The following is a 17,448-nucleotide window of genomic DNA, read 5'->3' on the forward strand; positions in this document are numbered from 1 at the left end:
GAACTTCGGTATACCTTATTTTCGGTATGACCAATTTCCATACCGATGCAGTACCTCATTTTTGGTATACCATACCAAAGTTCGGTATACTGTACTTTTGCGGTCTACCTTACTTTCAACATCAATGAAAATAGATATTTTGAGTTTTTAGAATATTGTTTATATTTTATTTTAAATATATATATATATATATATATATATATATATATATATATATATTACATATATTTTATTCATAATTATATTTATATTTCACAATAAATTTTATAATTTTAAAAATATATAAAGTATTTATACTATTATATTTATATTTTACGGTATATACCTTAATTTACTATACATACCGAATTTCGGTATGAAGCGGTATACCGCGATATATGAAAATTCATACCGTTATACCAAAAAGATTTCGGTACGGTATTACCGAAAGATTTCGGTAAGATATTATACCGTACCGAAAATCACGGTATACCAAAAGTTTGATATTTTCGATATTTTTTCTATACGATAAAACCGGTATTTCGGTATTTTTCTCCAGCCCTAATACATACTACTCTTCTAATATAGTAGTCAACCTTTGTTTAGTATGGTTACGTGTCCAATTTTATAACACAAAAATATTACTACTAGTCTTCTAAAATAGTAGTCAACCTTTGTTTTAATTATGGTTATGGTTATGGTTATGGTTATGGTTATGTGTTAAAATTACGAAGGGTTGTAGGTTCCGTTCCTTAGTTAAGGAATGGAGGAAAAAAGTACAGTGGGGCCCTCAAATAGTGGTTTAAGGAACGGTATAGGAACGGTATAGGAACAGCGTTGTGGATGGCCTAAAGCCCACAATAATAGTGTAGGTTAGAAAAGCCCACATAAAATCTTAAGTAGAAAGCTTGCACATAATACTTTGAATAAGAAAGCCCACGTAATCATATAGGAAAGAAAGCCCACAATTATATGTAGGATAGGAAAGCAAATAAAAATACTCTAGTTCGAAAGCCCACATAAAATACTTTTCGTAAAAACTGTATAGTAACTGATAAGCCCACGTAACATCATATCTTAAATACTCTTCGTAAAAATTGTACTGTAAATAGAAAGCCCACAATTATATGTAGGATAGGAAAGCCCACATAACTACTTTTCATAACAACTGAAAACTAGACAGAAAGCCCACAAAATACTTTTCATAAAACTGTACTTTAAACATAAAGCTCGCACATAACATCATATGTAAGATAGGAAAGACCACCTCGTTTAATTTCCTTAACTTGAATTTCTCGCTCTGATCTTAACTCGCGGAGATAGTCCTTTGTGAAAAATATAAACATAACAACATACTCCCTCCGTCCCGCACTACTTGCACTTATTTTCTTTCTGGGCGTCCCAAGTTATTTGCACTCTTTCCATTTTTAGTAACAATTTATACCTACAGCCGTAATTGTTGACTTTGTCTATCACTCATTCCTTAATCTCCGTGCCCAAAAGGAAATGTGCGAGTAGTGCGGGACGGAGGGAGTACTAATTAGACTCAAGACAAATATCTCATTGGAAAGCTTGTCTCCTATTAAATTCCTTTTATTCTTTCGTTCGTCTTGAGAGAATTTCTAGAAACTCATATATTATTAAATTAGAAAACTTTAATTAATTAAAACTAAATCTTCCTTAAATTAATTATTTCGGGAAAGCTTAACTTAATTCCGCGAACGTTGGACGTCGTCCCCATCTTTGTTCGATCTTTCACAGCCGCTCCAAAATAATTAAGTCCAACTCTTAGTCACATTAATCCAGCACATTTCTTCTTTATTAAATCTACAGGCCCAAATAATAAACCCTTTACTTTGTCCATTTAATTAAATTCTGACCCAAGTCAAAAGCCTTCTTAGCCCATCCACTAGTAATTAAATGGCCCAACATTTCTTGTAGCTTAATGCAAAAACTATGGGAATCGGCCTTCCTCTATTTTTCCCCAATTATCTTCTCCCTCGTTCACGCCTTAACACAGCAGCGTGTCCTAGCTCTCTCTCTCTCTCTCTCTCTCTCTCTCTCTCCGGCGAATTCAGCGTCGCCTCCTTCCAACCGCCGGTTCCCCGTCACCGGCGTCGAAGTGCCTTCCTCGCCGTCTCCTTTCCCCCACACATTCATTCCCTAATTCAAAACTTAAATCCCTAAACATCCCATCTCTCTTTTCTTCCTCACACATAGTTTTCAAACTCGATGCGCCACCCTCGGCTTGGGGCCACCGTGCTTCGCCCGTGAGCCATTGTCGGCGCTCGCCCCTCATTTCGCTGCAGCATCACCCCCGCTACGCCCCAGTCCAACCACCTCTGTCGGGCTGTCTGCGATCATTTCCCGAGCAGCAGCTAGGTTCTAAGTCTCTCTCTCTCTTATTTCTTTTACAATTAGCTAAGTTTTACTTAAGAGGTTAAAGGAATTTAGGTGCTCTACTATCCTTGTTATGTCAAGCTTGGTTCCTTATCAAAACATCTATAAAACTAAAAGCTTACTGAGATGTGATGCTATTACTTAAATTTTTATGATTCAAAAGCTGAGCAAGGGTGAGGGATTAGCTTAAAGGAGTTGTTACTGATATGCTTTGGTTCTTATGATGTGCTGTTCTATGTGAATGAAATGGAGTTATAAGGAAGGGTGAGATGATTACCTTGCCTTTGCAGGCTGACTGGGGTTCCAGAGAGCTCTCTTGGCTTCTTGCTAAGTATGTTGGAAGCAGATTTTGTGCAGGTGGGGATCAGCTATTTTGAGCTAGGAGTTGGCTCCCTTTTTCAAGTCTTCTTTGGGTATAGCATGCTCATTTTGGGTCTGCACTGCACAACATCAAGGGGCTGTCCCCTAACTGATTTTGTTTCATGTATAGGACACTCTGAAGCTCTCGTTGCAAGAGGGGAGAGGTTGGAGCTGGAAAAATATTTTCACAGGTAGGAGGTTTGTCATATTTGTTTTATTCTTGCTGGTCCTCCTTGGTATTAATTGTGTAGTACTTTGGCTGCAGATTATACTCCAAGGACTTAAATGGAGATTGCTTTCTTGTTGCAGCTCTTGCAACCTATTGGGATTTGGTCAAGATTTTGATTAGGGACAGCCAACTCTTCCTTGGCTATTTGTTAACTACTTTTGACATTTTGTGTAGGTGTACTCATCTTCAATAACTCCTCCTTGTTTGAATGTTGCAGGTTTGCAACTGTTAGAGTGGAAGAAAAGGATGCAGGGGCAGACTTGCCCTGATTGGGTAAAGTTTTTATTAGCTTCTGAAAAGCATGAGTGTCCTAATTGTCTCCATCGAGTAAGCTGCAGGTAACTTTGATCTATTGGGAATTAATGAGTCTTGGTTTCTTATTGTAGGAAATGGAAAAGAGGGATGGGCTTCGAAGTGGCTGATCTTCAAGCTATTGGGCCGAGCATAAAAGAATTTGGGCTCAAGAGAAATTAGACATAGCCCAATACTTGTACTTTATATCATTATGGACTTGATTGCTTATTTGGAGTTGAATTCCTTTGTACTAAATGAAATTTGAGAATCTTATTGATCGATCGTAAACGTCCAAATGCTCCTTTAATTGTTGCAACTTTATGCGAAAAAAAATCGTCTAGCCATTCAATGTCCTTTGATAAGAGCTAAAAAGATGTCAAAAGTCGGGGTGTTACGGTTATGCCTAGTGAGCTTAAGACCTTTTACATATTAATAGAGAGTCTTTTTTATCAATGGTGACAATATGTCAATCCGAGAGCATCAGTCGAGGCATAATATGTCTTACGCTAATAGAATTTCTTTAATTAATACTAGTAAACAATTTTCTCATGTATGCATATTATTAGCTCAAAATTGTTGTAAACATTTTTCTCATGTATGCATATAAAGTAAAATTATCAATGTTTTGGACTGAAGTATATTTTGTTACGTTATAAGATATCAAATGGATCCAGCTAGTACTAGTACAGTTGATATTTTTGACATGCAGTATTTTATTTTCAAAATGTCGACATTACTAGTTTTGTGTAGGGCTGGCAAATCGTGCGGATTGGGTCGTTATCGGGTCAACCTGATAATGACCCAACTCAATAAGGCCTAACCTGAACCCGGCCTGTTAAGGAAACTGTAAATCCGAACACGAACCCTACCTGCTACCTTCAAATCCGAACACGACCCGCACCCGACACGAACCCGTTATCGACACGATATAATATGGGTTGACACGACACGATAACAACCCGAACCTGATATTACATGATTAAAACCTAATATTACATGATTAAACCTTAATTTTTAACCTAATTTACACAATTAAAATTCGTTTTATAAAATTTAAACCTAATTTATAAGAAATTAAAAAATTAAAGTAATATATATTTTTATAAATAATAATAAAAATAATATTATTATTTCTTAATGGGTTACCCGTATCCGACCCGCATCCGACCCGAACCCAACCCGAAATTATCGAGTTCTTAATGGGTCAACCCGATAAGGACACGGATCCAATAAGACTTGACCCCAACCCAATAATTTCGTGCGGATTCGTGTCAGATTATCGTGTCGTGTCGAAAATTGTCAGTCCTAGTTTTGTGTAATATGTAGACTTATATATTGCATATATAGAATATTCATTTAATGCGCCACAAAAATAGTTTTCGACGATTCCAATTTTCAAGGACAATGTAGAAAAATGGAAAAATTTGTCAAGTGTATGCTATGTTTGAAAATGGCACTCACTGTGAACCACACATCATAAATTTGTTTTTCCAATCTAATTGACTAAATAATGTAAGTGCTATTATTTGAAAATGAAACTCACTGTGAGGAATAGTTTAGAAGAAAACTTTGGATCGTTTATCTCTAATATATTAATATTTTATAGGATTATGGTTTTTGTAATTATGTTAAATATGATTTTGTTTCTTGTTTCGTCATCCCATCGCGTTTGTATCGTTTATCTAGTATAGTAATATGAATTATGTTAAGCGTGATTTTGTTTCTTCTGGTTTTTCTCGTTTCTTATTCAAATTAAATGATTATCTCTCACATTTTAGATATATATTCACATTTCTTAAAGTTGTCGAATTTATTTGTTCAGTTGAGTATGCTAGTTTCGTATGCATACATCGTATGAATTAAACCAATAAATACCATGGACACCAATTACCTAACTTAGTATGCATGATAATTGATTTGAATTTGCTAAATTTATAAAATTCTAACAACTCTAGATTTAAAAATTATAAATGATGAAAAGGCGTGTAAACTGGAGTAGACAATAAAATATTGAGATGAATTTGCTAAATTATAAAATTCGAACAATTCTAGAATTTGCAACTTTATTGTTTTAACAATATTGAGGGAATAGCGTAAGAAAAATTATGCCTCGACTGATCGGATTGACATATATAAAGTATATTTTATACTATTATATTTATATTTTACGGTATATACATTAATTTACGGTACATGCCGAATTTCGGTATGAAGCGGTATACCGCGGTATATGAAAATTCATACCGTTACCTTACCGAAAGATTTCGGTAAGGTATTATACCGTACCGAAAATCACGGTATACCAAAGGTTTGATATTTTCGATATTTTTTCGGTACGATAAGACCGGTATTTCGATATTTTTGTCCTGCCCTAATACGTACTACTCTTCTAATATAGTAGTCAACCTTTGTTTTAGTATGGTTACGTGTCCAAATTTATAACACAAAAATTTTACTACTACTCTTTTAAAATAGTAGTCAACCTTTGTTTAATTATGGTTACGGGTCAGTGTTAAAATGACAACACCATTTAAGATGACATTGTACCACTAAGGACAACCGTTAGATTTAGAAGCAAATTTAACCTTAGCCTGCCACGTGGCAGACGTGCTTGCCTATGTATCGTAGATTGCTTGATCATCTTTGATTTCATATCGCAGATTGCTTGATACCATATGTCGTATTGCTTGCTTATGTATCGCAGAATGTTTGCCTATATATCGCAGATTGCTTGACTAGATTGTCATTTCAACTATGGAGTCGCCATAGTGCTCTGATTTCGTATCTTATACTGTTTGGAACTATATACTGAATTGTTTGCATATGTATTGCAGATTGCATGTTATTTGTTGTCACGTTGTCACTTTAAGAGTGGTGTCACCCTAACGCACCCCTATGGTTACGTGTTCAATTTTAATTATCCATTCATGCATATGAGTCTCATTTATTTATGAGTCGGGTTTTAAGAAATGTTAACAAAAGTGAGTGAAAAAAAATTAATGGAAATTATATATGTTAGTTTTAAATGAAAAGTTACGAGAATGAGTTAATGGAATTAATGTGAGTCTATATATCATTTATACTAGAAGTGAATCGGGACTCCTGTTCGCGTACAGACCAAAATAGAAAAACATGCTCCTATTCACGAATAGAAGGAGTACAAGAGAAAAATTTTCTTAGATGAAGTCCAAAATCTAATTACGTCCGTTGAAGAATGCCTCGAAGTATAATCAATTTCATAATTGCATGACATATAATGGAAATAATAAACATCATGTGTTACTATAGACGTAGAATAGTAAATGTTTAAAAATAAATAGTTCGTATTAATTAATTTAACTGGACATGTGACAAGAATATGAATGCTAATTCCTCTATCCTAACTATTTTTTTATAAAAAAAAGTACAGTATAAAAATCGCTTCAAAATTGGCCTTTTCAAGGTTTAATGGTATGAACTTGAAATAGGGAGAATCGATATAGATTGTAATCAACATAGACGAAATGGATCGGGTTTGTGAATGATTTATTAAGTTGAGATTAGAAAAGGGGGCAGAATGAACACCGTCCAATTCACGCTCTCCACGAAAGATTTTACTTCAGATTTTCCAAATTTTTGATAAGTAATGAATAATTTTTTGATATATTAAAAGAGATACTGTTGCTTTGTTCTCTTTTGTTGGGAAGATCCCACATATGTAAGCCTCGGAGGCAAGGTACTTCTATTGTTAGGGATGTTAATTCGGCTGGTCTATCGAATTTTTGGATAATTCTATTCAGATTATTGATTAATTTAGTATGAACTAATTATATTAAAATTTTATCGTGGTAGAAGTTTACAAATCTAACCCTAAATGTTACGAGATAATCGATGGGGACTAATCGGGCTGAACTTTTATCAGTTAGATATTTTCAACCCTAACCCTATTCAGGTTACTGGGTATTCGGGTCAGTTTACGGGTTTCTGAATTGCATTGACAATTTGACATTCCTACCTTCAACCAATGGCCGATGATTTGATGATGTAACTTCATTGTATGTTTCTTTTTTCTCTTCGTCTAAGAGATACGCGAGTCTTACATTTATATTGATTTGCTAGCGTGGTTTATGTTTGCTATATTTCTTTTGTTCTTGGTGATTTTGCTTTGTTTTACGTACTTGTTTAAATAAATTTGTTTATTTGGTTATAAATCATACCCTTGTTTGTAGGGAAATCATTTTTCGTCTTTGTTACTCTTTTTTCGTCTTTAAATATAATTAAATACTCCCTCCGTCCCATTTTAGGGGTCTCATTTAATTTCGGCACAAGTTTTAAGAAATATAAAGGAAAGTTGGTGAAAAAATAGTGTAATATGAGTTCCACTTTTATATATTAGTTTTATATTAAAATGTGAGTGGAAAAAAGTTATTAGAATGTGAGGCTTATTATCGTTTATGAAATATTCCAACCGTGACTCCTAAAGTGGAACACCCAAAGATGGTAAATCCGGACTGGTAAAGTGGGACGGATGGAGTACAAAATTGTTTTTGAATTTTGTGTTAGAAATAGTGGGAAGAAATTCCCAAGCCGTGTACAGGCGGTACTCTAACTATTACAATCGAAAGGAAACTTTGCAACAAAAAGAGGAATGAAAATTATAATGGAAATAAAGCAAACCAAATTTATAAGTCGAGTCGAGGAAAGCCTCTTTCCGCAAGACAAATTACGCCCCGGCTAGTGCTCACGGAATGGGGTATTGCCCCCAAAGATAAAACGACTTCCTCCTAGCGTGTAGAAGCACCTCAAACCCGCTAGGCACCGGCGAACTTGATGGAGTTCCGAGAATCGAGCTAGACAATGCTCCTAAAAAGCTAACTAGAATGCTTGAGAGCTAGAGAGAAGATAGAATGTTTTGTTTGTGTGTCCACATCTCTCAAACCCACATGCCTTATATAGGCTAGGAGTGACCATATGAGAGGTCTTGGCATTAGGGATCTCATAATGCATTTGGAGGTTACACCATATGAAAAGCCAAAGCCCTAGCCTTTTGAAATTTCACACGTTTTTTTCCTACAATCCCCCACATTGGTTAGAGCGCTAAGCTCAAACCAAAACCAGACACAAATGCATGTATGCAGACTCTTTTGCTCAATTCTCGAGAAACAATATTGCATTTGGAATAGTAGCCTGTGGCTTTGAACTTTCCATAGTCAACACTATCGGGCATACCGGCGGCTTGGTGGACGTGATTCCTTGAACCATTCCTCCTTAGTGTATACCGAGACAATAATATTGACACAATATTATTTACAAACTCATCAGTTCTCACATTTGTGTCCTTTACTGGCCATGGAACACCACTTTGGACTCATAAGTGATTCACTTGTTGAAGCGGCCCACACTTCTTCACTTATATAGGTGATTCTTTTCCAGGTATCCTGCAATACCCACCCCCTCGAGGTTTCCAAGAATCATTAAAAGTCAAAACTTAGCCTCCTACCACATGCAGGTTACAACACTCAATGCTTTCTAAAGAATGGGCGAAGATTAAAAATCTTCCGAGTGTTACAACTAGATTCATATAGCTTCGTTTTCCCATTGAACCAAGCCCATGGGATTTCCAATCGTATGGTTGGGTTACCACTATAATCATCTTTTAAGATGTGGTTTTCAGTCTCATTCCTTTTAGCAATTTATGCAATTGATCACGGTTTAAACCTTTCGTTAACGGATCCGCTAAGTTATCAACTGACCTTACATAGTCAACTGTGATAACACCACTTGTGATCAATTGTCTGACGGTATTATGTCACCGACGAATATGTCGAGACTTACCGTTGTATAAGCCACTATGTGCTCTCCCTGTAGCTGCTTGGCTATCACAGTATATCACTACTGTCGGCACTGGCTTCTTCCAACATGGAATACATTCTAGGAAATTTCTGAGCCACTCGGCTTCTTCCCCTGCTTTATCCAATGCGATAAACTCAGATTCCATGGTGGATCGAGCTATACACGTTTGTTTCGCCGACTTCCACGAAACAGCACCACCCCCCACAGTAAACACATAACCACTGGTCGAGAACGAGTCTTTTGAATCATAGATCCAATTTGCATCACAGTACCCTTCAAGTACTTGGGGATATCTTGTGTACTGCAGCTTAAAGTTAAGAGTATACTTCAAGTATCTCAAAACCCTACGCAGAGCTTTCCAATGTTTCTTGCTTGGGTTGCTCGTAAATCGGCTCAGCTTATTCACCGTACACACAAGATCTGGTCGGGTGCAGTTTGTGATAAACATCAAACTCCCTATGATCCTTGCATATTCTTCTTGAGCTACAGGCTCACCCGTGTGCTTACTCAAATGCACGTTGGGTTCCAATGAAGTCTTAGCTAGCTCACAATCGAACGAGTGAAATTTCTTTAGCACTTTCTCAATATAATGAGATTGTGTCAGAGCAATTCCCTCATGATTCCTTTTAATTTTGATTCCGAGAATCACATCAGCTAAACCCATATCTTTCATGTCGAAATTTCTCTTCAACATATTTTGGGTTTCGTTGATAATGGCACTATTGCTGCCCGTAATCAACATATCATCTACATAAAGACACAAAATAACAAAACCGTTATCTGTGTTCTTAATGTATACACACTTATCGCACTCATTGATAGTGAATCCATTTGCCAACATCACGTTGTCAAATTTTAAATGCCATTGTAATGGTGCTTGCTTCAACCCATATAATGACTTTACCAGTTTGCATACTTTACGCTCTTGCCCAGGCACAACAAACCCTTCGGGTTGTTTCATATATATTTCTTCTTCCAGATCACCATTCAGAAACGCAATTTTCACATCCATTTGGTGAATATCGAGATTGTGCAAAGCAGCAATCGCAAGAAGCACCCGAATGGAAGTGATTCTCGTAACAGGTGAATAGGTATCAAAAAAGTCATACCCTTCTTTCTGCTTAAAGCCTTGGACAACTAGGCGAGCTTTGTACTTATCTATAGTACCATCGGGCTTATATTTCCTTTTCAGAATCTACTTGCACCCTAAAGCCTTACAGCCTTCAGGCAAGTCTACTAACACCCAAGTGTTATTTCTCATGATGGATTCAATTTCACTGTTGATAGCTTCTTGCCACCACGCTGCATCTGGGCCAGACAGAGCTTCCGCCAATGACTTTGGTTCGTCATCCAACATAAAATTTATGAAGTCGGGACCAAATGTTTTAGCAACTTTAACTCTTTTACCACGTCTTGGTTCAACATCCTCAGGACTTGACCTCGTCCTTTTTGGAGGATTAGAACTAGTGGATTCATCCATCATTCTTTCACTAGAACGATCCTCTTGCCTTTTGCAAGGGTAAACATTCTCAAAGAATATAGCATTCCTTGACTCAATCGTTGTTCCTTCAGTCACGCCAGGCACAGCTGATCTATGGACTAGGAAACGATAGGCACTACTATTAAGTGCATGGCCAATAAAGATGCAATCGACTATTTTAGGGCCTATTGCAACTTGTTTCGGAGGTGGCACTTCTACCTTCGCTAAACACCCCCACACTGTGAGGTATAAATATGAAGGTTTCTTCCATTTCCACAACTCATAAGGAGTCACATCCCTATTTTTTAGTGGAATTTTATTCAGGATATGATTCGCTGTTAACACAGCCTCCCCCCACATGTTCTGGGATAAACCAGAATTAATCAACAGAGCATTCATCATCTCTTTAAGTGTTCGATTTTTTCGTTCAGCAACTCCATTTGACTGGGGTGAATATGGAGCTGTGGTTTGGTGAATTATACCACTTGCATGGCATAATTCTGCAAACGGCGCTACATACTCACCACCTCTATCACTTCGAACACACTTAATTCGACAATTAAGTTGATTTTCGGCTTCATTTTTGAAGTCTTTAAATGCTTCAATTACCTCATCTTTACTTCTTAATAAGTAAAGGTAACAATACCTTGTGCAGTCATCTATAAATGTGATGAAGTACTTTTTACCACCTCTTGTTTGCACAAATTTCAAATCACATACGTCTGTATGGATCAATTCAAGAGGTTTTATGCTTCGCTCTACCGAATGGAACGGCAGTTTAGCCATTTTGGCTTCAACACACACTTCACATCTTTCTTGTGAGTTAAACTTATCTACTTTTAGTAAATTAAGATTTACTAGTCTTTTTATAGCATTTAGATTTACATGTCTCAATCTATTATGCCATAAATCAGAGCTCTCAAGCAAATAAGAGAACGTGTCATCTTCCTTATTGCTTATTCCTTTTCCACGGTGAATGACCGTAACATTCAGCTCAAAAAGTCCATTCACTAGGTGGCCTTCACCTATGAACTTTCCATACTTGGTCAATAAAACCTTTTCACACTCAAATTCTAGTGAAAATCCATGATTTACTAAAAGTGAGCCTGACACCAAATTATTTCGGATGTCTGGGACATGCAGTACATCCTTAAGGGTAAGAACTTTTCCAGATCCTAATTTTAGGAACACATTACCCACACCAACCACCTTAGAAGAGGCTTGATTTCCCATACGTACTTTTCTACCTCCAACAGATTTGTAGGTAGAAAAAACGCTTCTCTCGGAGCACACATGACATGTGGCACCCGTATCAACAAACCATTCATTTGGATTGTTACCATGGTTCACGTCGGAGACCATTGCGACCACCTCGTGATCTTTGTAGTTTATAACAACACGTTCAAATAATTTGCACAATATTGCCTCCACCAATAAGTACACAATTATATTGAACCATATGTGTATTGGTATATTCAACAACCCATGCATCCCAATTACTACCACCAAGTCTAAATTGGTCTTGCTTGTCAAATGACAAACGATAAACACAATTCTCAAGAGAATAGATCTCAAGGAATTAACCATTTCATAGCCCATGAACATTGGTACTGTTCGTTTCTTCATTCCAGCTTTGAAGCTCATGTTTTCTCCAACTTCGATTGATATAACCCTGTCTTAGAAGAGTACAATAATTTGTCTTGCGACTATTAGAAATAGTGGGAAGAAATTCCCAAGCCGTGTACAGGCGGTACTCTAACTATTACAATCGAAAGGAAACTTTGCAACAAAAAGAGGAATGAAAATTACAATGGAAATAAAGCACACCAAATTTATAAGTCGAGTCGAGGAAAACCCTCTTTCCGCAAGACAAATTACGCCCCGGCTAGTGCTCACGGAATGGCGTATTGCCCCCAAAGATAAAACGACTTCCTCCTAGCGTGTAGAAGCACCTCAAACCCGCTAGGCACCGGCGAACTTGATGGAGTTTCGAGAATCGAGCTAGACAATGCTCCTAAAAAGCTAACTAGAATGCTTGAGAGCTAGAGAGAAGATAGAATGTTTTGTTTGTGTGTCCACATCTCTCAAACCCACATGCCTTATATAGGCTAGGAGTGACCATATGAGAGGTCTTGGCATTAGAGATCTCATAATGCATTTGGAGGTTACACCATATGAAAAGCCAAAGGCCTAGCCTTTTGAAATTTCACTCGTTTTTTTCCTACATTTTGTTGTGCAATATTTTCTATTGGATCTAAGGATAATCGCCACAGATCACAAAAGTTGATCGCTTACCAAGTTTCGTCCACGAAATTTTGATACAAAACTTATCATTTTCATTTTTAATGAGTTTGAGAATTGACAATGACTTGGAGCCAATTATAGTAAGCTTGTGCATAGATACAAAGATTAGAGAATCCGAGTTGTATAGATATTCTTCTCGTTTTTAACATGGAATAGGTACATGCACCGTATACATAATTTAGGATTACATATTTATGTGAATAACACAATAACTTGGACCCAAGATATATTAATCTTATATATCGACCAATAACCAAGATGATATGTTTAGATTTCGAAAATGTATTTTGTAACTATAAATCATACGCAAATCTCTACACATAAATACATGAACATTAAAACTCGTGAATAAATACACAAACTTATGCATTGTTAATTTGTTATACTCCTCCATCCGTTATTAAATGTCTTATTTTTCTTTTTTCTTTCGTCTATCAAAAATATTTAATTACTTTTACTGTATTTGGTAAGTGGGACCTACATTCCACTAATTCATTTCATTCACATTTTATTATAAAATTAATACATAAAAATGGAACTAACTTTTTCTATTCACTTATTTTATAAAGTCAAACAATTTCTTAAAATTCATGTCAATTATATATGGATATTTAATCATGGATGGAGCCACGGGAGTAGTTTTTTCCACAAATTGAATACCAATAAAAACTAAAGAGAATATACATGCCGACGTATGTTAACTTAAATACACCTCACAGGCTCACACACTATCTTTCTCTAACATCACCCCCATGCTGTTTTTTTTTCTTCTTTTTTATTTGACACCAAATTTTTAATCTTGTTCCATATATAGTCCCCTCCTCTAATTTAAATGGTACACAAAATGACATTTGATTTTAGAATCAAATTTAAATAAAAAACACCCAAATCAAGTTCATTTATTTAGGTGTCAACTCCTACATACAATCAGGAGTGGGGAGTGGATGCAGAAAAAAAATATTGATAGAAGCTATGCTTTCAGAAACTTATTTTTAAATTTTGCAAAAGAAGTTTTGAAAAATAATTTTATTTAGAGCGTATAATATTTCATAAGTTAAACGATATTGTTTTAATTAAGTGGCAACATTTACACCGCCAATTCATGTTCAATTTGTATTTATTTAGACGTCGATAGAACTTTTTTTTATTAAAACGTTACTACTCTAAGAAAGTAGTATAATTTTTAACTTAGTTATTGTTGATAATATCATTTAAAGTCTGATGTATACTAAATAGCATCGTTTTCTCTCAAGCTTATAACTATAACAATAGTAGTAGTAAGTACTCCATATATATTAACACTAGTAGTCGGCAAAAATGCCTATATTCGGTATGTTTTAATTGTTAATTACAGCTAGAATTTGAATTTATGAAAATGACTCTTTTTCATAAATACTTCTTTACCATTGATTTACTATTCACATTTAGTATATGTATAATTGTGAAAAGTACACATGAATAATAATTATTGATATGTCAATTAAATTTGGCCCATAGTTGAAGACTTACTCCAATACCATGATAAACATCCAAAGGGATCCATCCTAAAATAAATTAGCAATAGAGGAAGTGACCCAAAATACTTACTTTATGAGGTAATGGTTTCAGTTCTCTTTTTACATCGAATATGGGATATTGTAACTTTTTCAATTGCAAACAAATCTTATGAGTGGTATATGTATTATTATAATCTATATATATCCCCTCCAACTCAACTAATATTAAGGCAAATCTCATCACTCATGCATTATTATTAAACCATTGTAGTACTATGTTTCTCTGAGTTAACCTCGTTTTCGAGCTGCTTCACATGCCTATGCTTTGAACATTGTGACTCCGCCTCATACTCAAATCTTTTGATAATTGTGAAATAGTGATCTCTGAATCTCAACTCAGGTATGCTAAGCTTCATCATTTTAGCTCTATTTAACTCGTTGTTTCTGATTAATTATTTCCAGCTTGTTTAGATCGAAATATATTGATCAATCATGGAGGGGGTGATTAGGAGGTCTGCAAACTACGAAGCCAGTATCTGGGACGACGATTACATTCAGTCGTTCGAAAGTCTGTACACGGTAAAACTAGAATCATTAATCACAATTCACGCACAAACACATTGAATGTATTTTACACAATGTGTTGATTCATGCAGGGGGAGAAGTACGTTTGCGAAGCTGAGAAGCTGAAAGATCTGGTGAGAATACTGATCCACATAACTGAAGATGAGCTCGACCAGCTTCACCTTATCGACAATGTGACGAGACTAGGCCTATCTGGCCACTTCAAGGAGCAGATAGCAAATATGTTAGAGAAGATATATGAGGCACAAGAATGGTTAGAAAAGGACTTGCATTTCACGTCTCTCAAATTCAGACTTCTCAGACAGCATGGTTATCACGTTCCTCAAGGTTATAACACATTTGAATGAAACTAAATTAATTAATAACAATATTTTCTTAACTAACTAACTAATCCTAAATGGATTTGTTGGTGCAGAGGTTTTCTGTAGTTTGATGGATGAGGAAAGTAATTTCAAGGCCTCCCTGTGTGAAGACATGAGAGGGCTCGTATCACTGTATGAAGCTTCGTATTTAAGCGTGGAAGGGGAGAACGTAATGGATTTAGCCAAAGATTTCTCATTGAATCATCTTGCTCGAAGGCTAGAGCAAATCTCAGAGCCACGTCTGAGGGAGCAAGTGAGGCATGCTTTGGAGGTTCCTCTGCACTGGAGGTTGCAAAAGCTAGAAGCCAGGTGGTTCATACAAGCGTACGAGAATACATCTGAAGCAAACCTTACTCTGGTGGAGCTGGCTAAACTGGACTATAACATGGTACAAGCAACATACCAGCAAGAGCTCAAGCTACTGTCAAGGTAAAGTTAGTACTAGTAGTTTATAGTACTTTTTACTAAGATTGGAAGCGAAGCATTCATTGCTGATGAGTTACGATTTCAGTTGGTATAGAGAGACTGGTCTGCCAGAAAAGCTGGGATTCGCTAGGCACAGGTTAGCAGAGTGTTTCTTGTGGGCTCTGGGATTCGTTCCGGAGCCTCATCTTGGATATTCAAGGGAGATTTTGAGCAAAATTGCTGTTATGATCACCATAATAGACGACATATACGACGTATATGGAACCTTGGAAGAACTTCAATTGTTCACTCACACAATTGAGAAGTTAGTTTGATTGCTTACTTCATTCATAATCAACATACATTAGTCTTTATTAATTGCTACAATTCACATAAATGCCACTACCTTCAGGTGGGATATTAATTCACTGGACAGCCTTCCAGAATACATGAAGATTTGCATCTTAGCTCTCTTCAATTCTGTGAATGAATTTGCTTATCATATACTCAGAGACCAAGGTTTCAATGTTATCTCAAATCTGAGGAAACTGGTAAAAACATGTGTATCTATCATCTATATATACTGTGATTATGATAATGTCTTTAGGAAGTTTGGTAGTAATGTTTGTTTGTTGTTTCAGTGGGCAGAACTGTGTAGAGCTTACTACTTAGAAGCAACTTGGTTTCACAGTGGTTATGTCCCAACCACAGATGAGTACCTAAATATAGCATGGATTTCCAGTTCTGGACCTCTACTTCTTTTTTATGCCTACTTCACCACAAATCCTATCAACAAGAAGGAATTGAAGAGCTTAAATCAATATCCTGGTATCATTCGTTGGCCAGCCACAGTTCTTCGTCTGGCCGATGACTTGGAAACTTCATCTGTAAGAAAGCTATGTACTAATTTATAATATAGCTTAAGCCTCAATACATCCATGTATGAATATAGTGTGTTCTTGAACAGTACGAAATGAAACGAGGGGATGTTCCTAAAACAATGGAGTGCTACATGAAGGAGACGGGATGCTCTGAGGAGGATGCTCGCAAGCATATAAAGCAGCTGATAGACACGGAACTGAAGCGAATGAACAAGGAGATATTGATGGAGAATCCCATAAAGAATTTCGGGCAGACAGCCATGAATCTTGGACGAATCTCACTCTGCATCTATCAGCATGGAGATGGCTTCGGCCTTCCCCATTCCGAAACCAAGAAAAATTTGATTTCCCTTGTCGTTCAGCCCTTTTCGATGCCTTGAATTCCTACGGCAGCAGCTATAAACATATATATGTTGTATTTCAATAAGTATGAGTTTAGGAAACTGGTTGTTGATAATTTCATGTTACAACATATGCTTCTTCTTAATATGTATCCGACATAATGTATAATTATCAAGTGTGGTTTCTCTCTTCGCATAAATCAAACAAGTGGTTTTTATATAATCAGCTCATGCACTCGGCTTCATTCGATATTATCGATCATTTGATCTTCGTAGATACATTGACATCTCTCCTTTTATAAACTCACACTACTCTTGTGTTGTTTTTAGTTAGTTAATGCATTCATCTTAGCCTCTATTGCATCTCTCTCTAGTGCTTTCACTTCAGAGCATGTTTTACTCTTTATGCATGCATATGCATTTTTCTTATGAATGGTTGCTGGAAAGTTGGTTTGAACTTGTAGGCTTAGGCTCCAAAGTGATTTAATATGTTGTGCAAT

The 17,448-nt window shown here is 36.2% G+C and overlaps 1 protein-coding gene and 1 long non-coding RNA gene across 3 annotated transcripts; both read left to right on the top strand.

Annotated features, from left to right (window-relative positions):
* Positions 1–1,921: 1,921 nt before the first annotated feature.
* Positions 1,922–3,550, top strand: LOC121775560. Its single transcript, XR_006045151.1, has 5 exons — positions 1,922–2,361; positions 2,670–2,792; positions 2,870–2,930; positions 3,005–3,241; positions 3,355–3,550. It is a non-coding gene; the product is annotated as an uncharacterized LOC121775560 (long non-coding RNA).
* Positions 3,551–14,671: 11,121 nt separating this feature from the next.
* LOC121773702 (exo-alpha-bergamotene synthase-like) lies at positions 14,672–17,094 on the top strand. Of its 2 annotated transcripts, none has more exons than XM_042170611.1 (8): positions 14,672–14,774; positions 14,846–14,953; positions 15,031–15,286; positions 15,375–15,750; positions 15,833–16,051; positions 16,139–16,277; positions 16,368–16,613; positions 16,694–17,094. In XM_042170611.1, the coding sequence occupies exons 2-8, from the start codon at positions 14,867–14,869 to the stop codon at positions 16,985–16,987; spliced, it is 1,617 nt and encodes a 538-aa protein (XP_042026545.1). In that variant the 5' UTR covers positions 14,672–14,774; positions 14,846–14,866; the 3' UTR covers positions 16,988–17,094. The 2 variants fall into 2 exon arrangements, with proteins under 2 accessions (XP_042026545.1, XP_042026544.1); XM_042170610.1 differs by having other exon boundaries at positions 14,745–14,774; positions 14,837–14,953.
* Positions 17,095–17,448: the final 354 nt, after the last annotated feature.

Source organism: Salvia splendens, chromosome 17 (genome assembly GCF_004379255.2).
Source record: "Salvia splendens isolate huo1 chromosome 17, SspV2, whole genome shotgun sequence".
Lineage (NCBI taxonomy): Eukaryota > Viridiplantae > Streptophyta > Magnoliopsida > Lamiales > Lamiaceae > Salvia > Salvia splendens.